The sequence below is a fragment of the Antechinus flavipes genome, chromosome 2 (assembly GCF_016432865.1).
Source record: "Antechinus flavipes isolate AdamAnt ecotype Samford, QLD, Australia chromosome 2, AdamAnt_v2, whole genome shotgun sequence".
Classification (NCBI taxonomy): domain Eukaryota; kingdom Metazoa; phylum Chordata; class Mammalia; order Dasyuromorphia; family Dasyuridae; genus Antechinus; species Antechinus flavipes.
In genome coordinates, this window is record NC_067399.1 from 113,564,011 (window position 1) to 113,577,809 (window position 13,799).

At 38.9% G+C, this 13,799-nt stretch overlaps 1 protein-coding gene across 4 annotated transcripts in view; it reads left to right on the forward strand.

Moving 5' to 3' along the window:
• Positions 1 to 34: 34 nt before the first annotated feature.
• UGP2 (UDP-glucose pyrophosphorylase 2) overlaps positions 35 to 13,799 on the forward strand; it is a 38,093-nt gene continuing 24,328 nt past the window's right edge. The window contains exon 1 of one of the 4 annotated variants that reach the window (XM_051975379.1): positions 35 to 417. In XM_051975379.1, the coding sequence (XP_051831339.1) occupies positions 360 to 417 (58 nt within the window). In that variant the 5' untranslated portion in view covers positions 35 to 359. Of the gene's footprint in view, positions 418 to 770; positions 878 to 903; positions 1,217 to 2,125; positions 2,241 to 13,799 lie in introns of those variants that run through there. The other 3 variants (XM_051975382.1, XM_051975381.1, XM_051975380.1) reach the window with 3 other exon arrangements.

Consider the following 13,799-nt stretch of genomic DNA (forward strand, 5'->3'; position numbering starts at 1 on the left):
TGTCCTAAAGCAATGGAGAGCCACTAATGAACTCTGAGTGGGGAAGTGACTTGAAGATATTTTCAGAGTTCTGTGAAGGATGGTTGGGAGAAGGAAGGATTCCACGGCAATAGTCACAGGGAGAGGGGATGAGGGCAATGCTCTTCAGAGCGGGAAGGGAAATTAGACCCAGCCCTGCGGCTGCTGATAGGACATGGAGGCTGGGGACTTGACCCTGTGACAACGGCAGGGCTTTGCTTAGCGCCTACCTCCTCCCACGGGACCACACAGGAGTTGAGTGATTGGATGCCCGGGAAGAGGAAGCGGGAAGCTGGGAAGAGTCTAGAAGTTGCTCCAGTACGAGCTCCACGACTCCCAGCATGGCCTCCTTCTCCCCAGCAGATGTCGGGGGCTTCAGCGAAGAGGAGGGTGCAGGCGGTAAGGAGGGGCCCTCAGACCCTCCAGGTGGGGAGTGGGCCATGTGGTGGATGGGGCCTAGGGACCCAAGGACCCTCCTTTGGTCCTTGTTTCTCATGTCATCTTTAGCCCCTTGCTTAACCTTGACGTCTCCGTCTATAAAACGGTAGTGGAGAGGTAGATGGTCTGGAGAGCCGGGCTCTAGAGCCTAAGATCACAGACAGTAGTTTCAAGAGAGAGGTTAGGGCTGGATTGTACTGGTAGGAAAGCCTGGGGTGGAGTCAGGGAAGCCCCAGCCATTCTCTATCCTTTCCTAGGCCCCGCCTCTGGCCCACCCCGGCCTGCGCCGCACTCCGGTTCTCCAAGCGAAGGCTCCCGCCCCTTCCGTCGCGCTCATTGGCCAGCTCCCGCGCCTGCTCTGGCTTCTGACTGGGGAGCGCTGGCTGCCAGTCTAGAGCTACCAGAACATTTCCGCATTGAGGTGGGGGTGCGGGGGAAGGGTGCATGGAGGGGGAGGGGAGTGCATCGGGGGATTTGGGGGCAGGGACCGGATTGGGGTGTGTTGAGAGTTTTGGAGATGGGGGAGTGGATCTGGGAAGGAGGAGTACTGGGTCGTCGTCGTTGCAGCTGCCTGGCCGAAATTGGGAGCGGGAGGTGGCGCTTGCTCCGCGAAGCTGGGTTTGGGGGGCGGAGGGAGAAGGAGGAGGAGGAGGAAGAAGAGGGTGCCTCCGAGGGGACACGTCCTCCTAGCCCGTGCTGAGCCTTCTCCCTGGGGCCCCGTTGTCGTCTCTTAAACCGAAGGACTGAGGAGTAGAGGAAGGTGGGTCTGGACAGCCGCGCCCGGGTTGGGCGAGGAAGGAGGAGGGTTTATATGTCCTTGGAGAGCCCGGCGGCGCCCCCCCTCCAGAACCCCCTTCTGACGCTGGCCCGGGGCCTCGCCCAGGGAGATTGGAAACCAGGGATTCTGGGGGAAGGGAGGAGAAGGGGCTGCACCCTCTCTTCTCTCCCCTCCCTGGGTTCTTCCCCTTCTCGGGGGGAGGGGGGTAAAAAGGAGAGGGGGGAAGCAGACCGCATCCTATAGCGTTCACTTGGGCTTCTCGCGCCCCTCGTCCCACCCCCCGCAGCGGGGAGGCCCCGGAGCGGGACGGAAGTGGCCCGGGCTGGCGGGTGCCGCAGCTGGGAGGGAGGAGACCCGGATCACGCGCGCTCCTTGTGGGCTGGGGAAATGCCCTGGACGTGCCTTCACGCCCCCTTCCCCCCACCCGGTCTTGGGGAGGGGGCTGAGTGCCTTGTTTACCGGAGGGTTTCCCGGGGAACCTGCCCATTGGCCGGAGGTTGGAGAGGGAGGAGACGGAGAAAGTCGCTGTCTGTCCTACTGCAATCCCACCCTCCGGAGGTGGGGGATGAAGGGGCGGTGAAGCCAGTGGAGATCCGCCTCTTTCATTGATGAAATTTAAATTCGAGGGGTTTTACCTTTAACTTGGGTCTCCAGCTGGCTCTCATTTAGGTCTGGAGCGCTCAATAACAAGGCTGGGCTAAGAAAACGGGGCTCCATCCCACCGACTTGCCTTTTTTTTTTTTTTTTAAAGTAGAAAAGGAGTAATTCCCCCGGGTGTACTTTTTTCTTTTTCTTTTACTTTTCCTTGCTCTGAATTAATATTCCTCCAAGTTGTCAACTGTGGGTGGAAGGACCACGTCGAGTTGTTAAGCGGGAGAAGAAGAAAAATCTGCTCTAGAGTGTGACTTGTTAAAAAAAAATTATATATATAAATACACATATAATTATATTTATACTACAGAGTATTTATTTTATTAAATCCTAAAAATGTCGATATTTGTACAAGGTAAGACGTTCCTTATTTGCTGAATGCTTTTACTGTGCTTGCTGTTGGAGGTTGGTGGGCGACTTGGAAGTGGAAATAACTCCCTTGAATTACCTTTTGCAAAATTCTTATTAAGCTGTTAGCTGAGCAAATGGATTGGCCTTAGCGGTGAATGTACTGTTTACAGCTCACCCTTTTCTTAATGTTGCGCTCCTAATTTCCCTTGAAATCAGGTTAGCAGCACTTGTGGTGGCATGGGACGGGAGCTGTTGTGAGTGATAAAATAACATTTTAGCGATGGGAGCTGCAGCTTAACCCCATTCTCAACGAGGGGGTGTAGAAGGGGACCAGGAAAAGGAGAGATGACGGAGTCAGGTGGATTTTGATAAGGACTGTTCTTTAAGGTTTAGCAGTGTCAGTTTCCACTCTGAATGTCTACGTGGTTTGAGTTTCAGATTCATTTATTGCGAAAGAGGGACTAGCCCATAGAAGCTGGAGGTCATTTCAGCTGGAGAAATGACTTTGCTGCATTGCTGTGATATTTTTCCTCTTTGAAATATAAAAAGATTAATTAAGATTTCTTTAAAATTTGAAGATTTCCCACTATGTTGTAGGTATGATTAGAGGGAGGTTCTTCAGGAAAACATAGCCTTTTAATCAGTGCTTTGGGGAGGTGTGTGTAGCATAGGAATTAAAATTAGAGTTGTCTTTAAAAACTATTACTGGGCTTTCATCACACTTTTTATATGCAGGTTAAACAAATTTTTTAATTGCAAATCTCTGAATTTGAAAGTTGCCATTTTTTGCAGACTTCGGACAGCCTTAAAGTTCACAACTTCTCGAGCTTCACATGACATCCCAAATAAACAGACATGCTCCAAAAAAGAAAAAAAAAAAGAGCTATTCATAATGATTACTTTGTTGGAAGGTGATGTAATTGTCACACCCAAGAATATCAGAGCTTTATGAAATATCACATCACTTTGTTAATTCAGCTATTTAAAACATTTTTGATTTAAAAATTATTTTAAGGTAGAAATTAGTCTCATGTTAACTGAAACATTTGGGATGCTTTAACCAGCTGACTGCCCTTAGCACTAAACTCAGAAATGTCATGTGTAATTAAATTTCCAAAAACATATTTTACCTTGTTTATGGTGAAAGATGTTTGTGTTGTGATTTGAGACCTGAGTAAAATGGCTGTTGTCTTTCTTCCAGAATGTCGATTTTAACTCTTCAAATTCTTGTCTTAGTTGTTTTCTGTTTCTGATCTTAAACGGGAGAAACTTGAGGGGAGGGAAGGGAACAGGCATTTATCTAACACCTACTATGCACCAGGCATTATTCTAAGACCTTTATAGATATTATCTCCTTAGATCCTTGTGACAATCCTGGGAAGCAAGTGTTGTTATTATCCACATTTTATAGTTGAAACTGACATAGGCAAGTTAAGTGACTTGCTAGAGGTCACACGGTTATTAAGTGTCAATAAAGCCATTATTTTTATAAGTCCCAGAAGGGAAATGAAGTCAGTAGAATAATTTTTTAAATTTAAAGTCAGATACTGGATACTAAAAATAAGGTTACAAAGACAAAAATAGTCTCTGCCCTCAAGAAGTTTACATTCTAAGAGGAGGGAGAAAATAACATGCTTTATACAGAAATAGTTAGAAAGAAATTTCAAGAAGAAGACAGAAACAATTTTGGAGGGGAAAGGAGAAGAAGAGCAATGGGACTAACAGAAAGGCATTGAGAGACCTCCTGAGATTTGATTTGAGCCTTGGAGGAAGCCAGGGAAGCTAATGCAGGGTCCAGAAAGAAGAGCCACTGCAAAGGAACTTTGTTAGGAGATGAGATAGGAACCTGTGCAAGAAAAAGGAAGTAGATTGTTGATGTGTCTGCATCATTTTTTTGCATTTGTGGAGAAAAGTAAAGTGTAAGAATGCCAGAAATATAGGAGAGTCCTTTTTGAAACACTTTAAATGCCAAGTAGAGGAATTTATTTATATTTTATTCTGGAGGTGATAGAAAGCTATTGGCACTCAAGCTGGGAGGATGACATAGTGAGACCTAAGCTTTAGGAAAATCACCTTGGCAGCTAAATGGAAGATGAATTGGAGTAAGGAGAGACCTGAGGCAAGGAGACCAATTAGAAAAGCTTTTGCTGTAGTTCAGATAAGAAGTGGCCAGAGCTTGAAATCTCTGAAATAGGAATAATAATTCTATTGGACTTTAATGGTTTCAAAAGGACTTTCTCTACAAGTATAAATTAGGTGTAATATAAATTGTTAATCTTCATTTTGCACGAGGAAACAAAAGACTTGGATTAAGTCACTTGCTCCTGATCATGCAAGTAGTAATTATCTTTTCACCAGTACTTTTCAAGGGCTATTTTTGGATAAGTTCCCAAGGAGGTTATTCACTAATTCATATATGTAATGATATCTAAATGTGCCTAATGGGCACCAAAATAAATTCCACTTCTTAGTAGATAATGTGCCCATTTCATTGTGGACACATTTCTATATGGTAATTTTATTCTTTCTCTTTTTTTTTTTTTTTAAATTTTATTCTTTCTTGTTTGGTAGTGCTTTCTCTTGACTTGACACTTGGTCTTCTGCACAGAATGTGGCATTTAAAAACTTTTATCACTGGGCTCAAATTTCAGATGTCAGAAATAAATTCACCATTAAGTTCCATTCATAGAATTCATTAATGATTTCATTCCACCACTGGATTTTGTTTTTAGCTAAAACCAGGATCTAATTTTGTTGTTTTTCTTTTTTCTTTTTTGCTATGTCTTTTCAGAACAACTGATTTTGAGCTTATGTAACATTTCACTGTCTTTACTAAGTTGTCACTAGCATATGCTATTGTAAGCTTCATCATTTAGTATTGTTTATTCTTTGTCTCCCAGCACTTTCATAATGTGAATGCTCAGTAAGTTTTGATGATAAACAATCCAGGTAATCCTTAGAAATTTCAAAATTAGGAAATTACAAACATGGTTTAGAAATTTAAAAATTTTTAGGACTTAATAAATTATATAAGGTTAACATATCAATGTTAAATGCATGGAAAGGAACAGAAATAAAATATATTCTGTACTTTGTTTTCACAAATTGATAAATCTAAAGGCAACATTACCAAGGTGGCAGAAATTGATCCAAGGAAATATGTTCAAAGACTGCTAATATGATTCAGAGAAGGGCGGTGAATTAACAGAAAACTATTTAGTCCACTTTTGTCATCTTAGGTGGTTTCTGAGACTTGCTACATTGTCTGCCCAGTCTTCTAAATAAGTCTGGAGTTAGAAGTTCATGGAAAAGATTCAACACATTAAATTAGAGTTTATCAAATAATAGAGATACTTTCATTATAAAACGAATAACCAAGTAAGCCAATAACTGATTTCCAAGTATTAATTGATATAAAATTTTAAAAGTTCTATATTCATTCTTGTTTGTAACTATAATGTTTGGTATTATAGAATTTGAAAAATTCCAACATTCCCTCTTCCTTTTTGTTAGGAATGAAGAAACAATTGGCAATCATTTTTACGATAGTATTATAGAACAGCTATTTATTCACTAAACTCCTACTTTGGCGGATCATAACACTTAAATTCTCTAAGCTTTTGCCAGTGGAACTCTGGCAAGTCTTGCCAAATTGGAATGTCTTCAAATGATACTCCAAGTGGGAGATAGTATGTCTTTTGTCTGATGAGCAACTTGGCCAAGTGTACAAGGGATCATCATTATGGTGACTTAAGGGTGTTGAATTTTTCAACCTTGGTGATTCTCAAAGACCATCTACTAAATTGTAGAGACACTAAGGTAAGTATTAGGAAAATAGCCACTCTGATGGCTTGGAGTGGGGAGACACTGGAAGCAGGCAGATCCACCAGCTGGTTATTGAAGTAGTACAAACATAAGGTGATGTTATGGCTTGTACTGGAATGCTGGTAGCCTCAGGACGGGGGAGGGGGGTTGTGTTTGAGAGATGATGTAAAGGTGAAATTGACAGGCCTCAGCCACACATTAAATATAGCAGGGAGACACGGAATGCAGGAGAACTCTTAGATTGCCGGCCTTATGGGTGGGGAGGATCATATTGCCCTTCCCTACATCAGTAGAAAGGGGATTAGGAAGATTTTTAGGGTATAGTTATGTTTCGGACATGTTGAGTTTAAAAGGTCAACTTCATCCAGTCCCAGATATCTGAAGGTAGTTCAAGAAGAAAAATTAGAGGTCAGTAGAAAAGTTAGGACAAGATAAGTAGAGTTGAGACTCATCAACATAAACATGATAATTAAATCAGAGGAGCTAATAAGTTGATCTAGTAGTGTAGAGGGAGAAGAGAAGATGCCCCAGAGCAGAACTCTGAAGGATGGCTAGGGTTAAGCTGCAGTCTCTGGATAGGATCTAGGAAAGAAGGCTGAATAAAGAGAAAGGGGAGATCCACAGCTTTTTGCAGGCAGGTCAAGGAGAATGAGGATTGAGAAAAGGACTGATAGATTGAGTCAAATAAGATAAGAGTTGTCACTATGTGGAAGCCATTCTTTTCATTCTTCATAGACATTTAAACCGATATCCATTTGGGAGGAGACATTTTTCTGGAAGACATATGTTAAAAACAAAGATCCAAGAGTTTGTTTATATACGCCAAATGTCATTAAGATGCACATTGTTAGCTTACAGAATTCATTCAATAATTTGTTTATTAAATATCTAATGTGTTCAAATACTCTTAAATACTGAGGAAAAGAAAAAAGAAAAGCAGCTCATGAACCTTGCTTTTTTTCCCCTTTTGCATTGTTGAGAGGCTTCCTATTTGTTACTTATTTTATTTGTCCTCTGCTTAGCTGATTTACAGACAGCAAATTAACTCTGACAGACCGCTCTTTAATAGCAGCATTGGTCCAGGAAGGATATAAGAGGGGAAGTATCATCATTGACTTTGTCCTGGTGCCTTTTTCACATGATTTAGGCCTTAATCATAGAACCCAGTTGAGTTTTTTGCTTCAAGTGACCAGGATATATTAAGTCTTCCTATATTCTAGAGTTTACAATTTCTAGTCTTTTGAGGAACTGCCATTCAATTGAACACTACAGAAAGGATTCTTAGTATAATACTTAGTGATGTTAGGCTTCTTTATAAACTTTATGAAACCTATTCCAAATTTTCCCCTCCTTCCCCCATCCTCTCCCCTAGATGGCAGCCAGTCCAATACATTAAATGCATATAAGGATTTAATAAGTAAAATTCACAGTTGAAAGTTTTGGTTAATTAAAATTTGATTAGCCACATTTCTAATTTGGGTTGATCAAGTTTAGTGTGTTTTTGCTGTAATTTCAGATAAAAATGGAAATTCTGCATTGTTATCCCCAATTTGGGGATTATAAACTTAAGAGGTAATTTGAACTCAAGACTTTGAAGTTGGGAATCTGAGGTGCCTTTGATATTGAAGGAGCCAGGCTTTGGATTTAGTACTTTGGGCTTTAGAAGAATAGGTAAAGGTAGCTCCACAAGATGGGAAGAGTGATGAACCAGGAGCCTGAAGATTCTTGAAATTGAATGAATCCCCTTTTTCATGATGCCTAGTTTCAAGGCTTGTCAAATTGCTTAAAATATTCTTGAGCCTTAGTTCCTTCATCTGGAAAATAAGATTCACTTAATTTGATCAGGATTTATTAAAACCATCTCTTTTGTGTACATTGCTACAGTTCTTGCCCTCAAAAATTTTAAATTCCATGAAATTAAAAAAAAAAAAAAACTTGTATATTAGAGGGGAAGGCGTATAGGACAAATTACAACTTGAGGGACTTGATAGAAAATGGCAGTTGACCTGAAACTTGAATGGAGTTAGGAATTTGAAGAGGAAAAGGAGAGGAGTTAGTAATCTGTAGTACCTACTTTACAGGGTGGTTGTAGGGATCAAATGACATAATATAATTTGCTTCAAAATGACAGCTCTTCTGTATTAAAAAGCAACATGTAATGGTATATATGAAGTTGGCCTTGGTGTTAGAGAGACCTGCATTCATAGTCAGTCTCTTAAATATGTTATCTTTGTGAACTCAGGTGAGTCATTAACCTTTTCCTGTCCCAGGCAACTCTTGTGCTATATTGTTGAGCCACTGATCTTTATCAATAGGAGTTCCCTACTGAATGAAATAATATAAACTGACCAAAATCTTATTGCAGAGATCTTAGAGACCAATGATGGGTTTTAGATGGAAAGCATAAGTCATTTGATTACATTGGCCTAAACTTCTTTGAGTATTTGGGGGTTTTGCTAAGATGATACCTTTTAAAAAAAAAATAGAGGAGTTCTTTACCTTTTTTGTGTGTAATGAACCCTTTTGGTGATCTCATGAAGCCTAGAGACTTCTTTTCAAAATGTTTTTTGTTTAATTCATAATCGAAGGAACTGCTAAATTTCATGTAAAACAGTTCTTTTTTGTGTTCTGGATCCCTTTGGGAGGGTGAAATCTAAAGACTTCCAAAAAAAAAATTTTTTTTTAAATGCGTGGAATAAATTTGGGAGGGACCTTTATGTCCTAAGCTCTTGGGATCTTTGTCCTTGACATATAGTAGATAATAAATTCCTGTTGAATTGGCTAAATAGAATTACAGAGGAAATTCATTATACTGAACAATACAGGCAATTCTTATTTATGTCAGTGGACCATTCTGCTCTACACCTGTAGAAAGAGGGAACCTGGGCCAGCATATTTGTCTAGGGCACAGTGAAAGGTGGGGAGAAGTAAAAACAGGAGGGAAAAGGGGTGTGTGGAAGCTGAACAGAAAAGCACAGGCATGGAAAAAAGATAAACATTTGAGGGACAGATACTTGGTGGAGGGTGGAACCAGGAAAAAGTACCAGGCAGTATTCTCTCCATGTCCATTCGACTTTTATTTGGAGGTCTGAGGGTGGAGGGGATGGAGGCAGAAAAGGACCAGGAGTATATATAGAGAGAGTAGGCACAGTATTATACAGTGAAATTAACAGATTTTTTTTTAATGCAGTTTTTATTTTTATAAAATTTGCATAAAATACAAGTTTTTGTAAAGTAAGAACTCTAGGATATATGTATACATGTAAGCATATTTTTAAAATTCATGGACCCTAACTCCTGAGTTAAAAGTTAGTGAAAATAATTTTTTTTCTATTTATGTTCATAGACACAAAGTAAGAATACTTAATTCTTAGTCAATGAATTAGGTATTTTCTAAAAGAATATATTGTGGGGTTATAGGGTAAAATGAGGTTGAGAGCACCTTGACTTTTTTCAGATTAGCTCTGAACTAGCTCAATTGAATAGCAAATGGTTTATCTTGAAATATTCATAGTCTTCCACCAATGATACATTTTCCTAGCTAGTAAGATGATTTTTAAAAAATTTGACATTAGGAAATGCTAAATTTTTCATAGGAAAGAAGATACTGAGTTGAAAACTCTGCCTCTTCAAGAATCTTTGTGTTTTTTCTTGCTATAGAATAGCAAGAAATGTGTTCAAAAGCTATAGAAATGTGTTCAAAGTTATGCCTTTTCTATTTTTGGACCATTTCTGAGAGCAAATAGAGAAATTAACTATTGTATTACTTTGTTATGTGGAAATGTAATAGTTGTATAAGTACTTGCCCTATTATGTAGAAAATAACATTTTTTCTAATGCATTTAAATTAAAAGATAGTATTTTAGATGGCCTTATGATTACAACGTACCTTTTAAAATACTAGTTTTTATTGAAAGCAGTTATTTTTCAAGAATAAAAAACAGGTAAGAGGCTAGATGATATGGTAGATGGATGTCTTACCAGCTTCAAATCCATGACGACCTAGATTGAAGTCCAACTTTTGATCTGTACTAACTGTAAGATCCTAGGCAAGTCACCTTCAAGTGTGGTCCAAAACCCCTTGGGGGGAGGGGTGATGAGGTCAAAACTTTTTTTATAACACTAACATATTTTAGTTTTTAATATAGTAAATATTGATATAAATCCATATAAACACCTGAGACCAAAAAGCTTGAAAGCTACTTGCTTGAGGAGATACTTCTCTAGCACAGTCGAGAATATACAGAAATCTAAAGAGGGAATTCACTACTTGTGAATTCTTACAACAGTGGAATCACTAGTTCTATCCCTTAAAAAAAAAAAAAAAGCAGGAACAAACAATGGATGGGACAGGAAGGGGAACATTGGCCTCTGATGGAGAACAAGTTTCTGACCTATCTCTCATCAGTGTTGGGTGACATTTCCTAAGCCAGATCAACATATGAAGCTTTATTTTATTCATCTATAAAAGTAGCTTCTGATGTCCTTTTCAGGTGGTATATTTTTCCAAGATTCCTTTGTGCAGATTAGCTGCTAAATTTAAAAGTAATATGTATAAAGATGGTAGTATCATCTAGGGACTTATCTCTGCACATGACAAAGCATTCTTGGCCATCTGCAAAGAAAAATTGGTTAGGCAAACAGTCCTGTTTTCCCTCTCCCAGTTGCTGCTCTAATAGTAGTAGTGTAATAGGACTTACTATGATAATGCTTCATTAGTGTTGCACTTATATCTGGAATCTTAAAACTTCTAAAAGAAGCAGAGAAGTAAAATATTACAGTCCTGTGCACAATATAAATGCCTTTGGGTCCATTTGTGCTAATAGTAAAAATACTTAAGTCTTGGTAATAAAATATTTATAGTGATACATAAAAGCTTTTATCAATTTTTCTTTCCTTAGAAAACAGCCTATATTTAAAGGATGGTTAAAAAATATATACAATGCAGTAAATGATGTTTATCTTAACTTGTGATTCTTCAATTACTGAATGGTTCATAAATTCTTACCCAATTTTAATTTATTTTCCTCCATATTGATGGTGTACATTCTAAAACCTATTGGTAAATTTAACCTTATTTAAATGTCATATCAGATCTATGATAACTTTAAAAGCATCAGAGCTAGTCAATCCCTGTAAATAAGAAAAAATATATCTCTATGAGTATGTTTTTCATTTTAAACACCCTTCTACTCCGTCAATTATCAGAGGGCTTCTTTGATGAAGATTGTATTGACGCATAGTTTCTGCCAATGTAGTATTTCGATATCCTTATTTCAGCTTTAGAGCATTAGCAAACAGTTGCCCGAATGTCTTAATAGGCCTTTTGGGACCTTTCTAGAGCCCCGGGATCTGGAATTGGCTTAAACTCAGTGCCCTTCATTCCCCTTATTCAACTGATTGGATGCTATGTTGTGCCACGTTTGGCTCCGCTCAATAAACAAATAGCTTTGGCTGTAAATGATGAGTACAAAACTTTATGTTCTTTGATAGACCTTTTGAAATGTTGTACACGTTTTCCCCTTCTAAAATTTCCAGCCTTCCAGACACTGGACCTTTTTGCATGTTTTTTTTTATTTCTTCATTGTAATTGGGTATTTCTTTAAACTCTAACAAGTTTTTTTGTGGATTGGATTTTTTAAAAAAAAGTTGTTAGGAAGGGCAAGTTCATTTAATAAACATCCTTAAGAATGTTTTATCTTCTAGAGTATTCTTGGGTTTTCTTGCCAGGGCAAAGTATAGCAGTTTTTGCTACCTGAGTATGGTCTCTCTTATTCTTCACAATCTGGTTGTGGGGACAGAACAAACAAGTCAGGGGAGTAGAAATATATTTTTCTCTTCCTTGTTCTATTCTCACTTAACACTTCTTAGCCTATCCAGTTCTCAGTGTAAAGGTTGTTACCCTACCTAAAATGTTAAGAGATTTTTATGTGCTCTCCTTAGTGCATTAGGGAATACTGCCTGAAGTATTGAGGTCTAATGATGTTTGATGTGCTTGAAGATATGGAAGGATCATAAGATTATAGATCTAGAGATAAGGAACCTTCGGAGGTCATCAGCTCTAACCCTTCTTCCCACCCCCATCCCCTCATTTTATGTACGAGGAAACTGAGGCCCAGAGAATTTACATGGCTGTCCTCCTGCTTCTTTGATTTTGAAGGGAAGTGTGATTTTTGGGAAATAGACATATTGTAGAAGTAGAAGTAAACTGTGGGTTTTTTGTAATTTGCAATTTACCTCAAATTAGAGAAATTGCTTTTTGTTGAACAATTTGGAATTAGGAGACCTAGCTTCCACCTAGTTCTGACACTTAATGGCTTCAATTTTTCCCATCTATCATTGGGCATAAGACACTCCGTACCTCACCAGCAGTTGTGAAGTTTAACCCTTCCTACTGAAGAACTGAGAGGGTAGTGGTGTCAAACTTAAAAAAAAAAAAAAATACCATTCTGTGGAGATCACACTTTGTTGTACATGCTTTCTTTCATTGGGTCTATAGTCATGTAGTGAGATCCTCCTGTGTTTCAGACCTGTGCCACATGATGGTAAATACAGGTATAGAAGCTAAAGTCCTTGCTCACAATTATGGGTATGTGGTGATAGGGAGGGCAACACTGTATCTTTGAGGTAGCAGTTTATATACAGATACGCATTAATAACTGGAACAACTCACTTTGCTATCTTTAGGTAAGGCTTATTAAAAGGGAGAGGGGACATATATATAGATACTGATATTAGTACACATGTACATTCACACGTTATATACTCTAGGTGTAGCTCTTAATGCAATTGTTGACAATATATGAGCCTTTTTTTTTTTTTTGCTCTTATTGTCTAATCTGCATAGTTTCTATCTTCCCAATGAAATTGTAAAGGAAGAGATTGTTATTTATTTTTCTATGCAGCTTAGATGCTAGTATTGTGCCCTGGACAGAATAAATTTTTTATTGTATGTGTGTGTGTATATGTGTGCAGGGATATCGATAAAATATTTTTATTTATGTAATATGTATAATTTAGTACATTTATATAGTATGTAATGTGTCAGTATGGTTTTATATATGCATATGCATGCAAATATACACATGTGTGTATGCAGAGCAATCCATTGTCTCTTTTAGTCAGGGCACCATGCTCTTTTGAAGTGGATACAAAGGAAAATGACTACAGTCCTTTCCCTTACAATTTCTTTGGGAAAATAAGAATTATGCAGATTAGACAGCAAGGATCAAGTAATGGGAAGAAGTTTGTATTCAGTCAAGGACTTCATTGCTTAGAGCCGGAGGAGTGACTGGGTGTAGAAAAATGTGTATTCTTACCTTCTTGGAGTTTGTGGTCTATTAGGATGACACACCTAGCATAATTAAGATACAAAGAGTGAAGTGCATCGGAAATTTATAAAACCGAACATCTGAAATGAGAGAAGGTCCATACTGAGGGGCAAGTGAGTCACTTGAGGATGGGTTGAGAGGGCAAAAAGCTTGAACATAGGAACATAAAATAGAGGTCTTTGAGGTAGAGAATAGCTCACTTGGGAGAAAGTGGGCATTGAGAGGAGGAATATGGAAAGAGATGAAAGGTAGGGTGGTGCCTCCAGGTTGTGAAAGGGCTTAAGGATTTGAACTTCACTCAGGGGCTCTAGGAAATTGCTGACTGTTTTAGAAATTAGAACTGATTAGAGTTGTACAATGGAGATGATTTTTTTTGGCAGTGTGGGGATCTGTGTTGGAATTGAGAT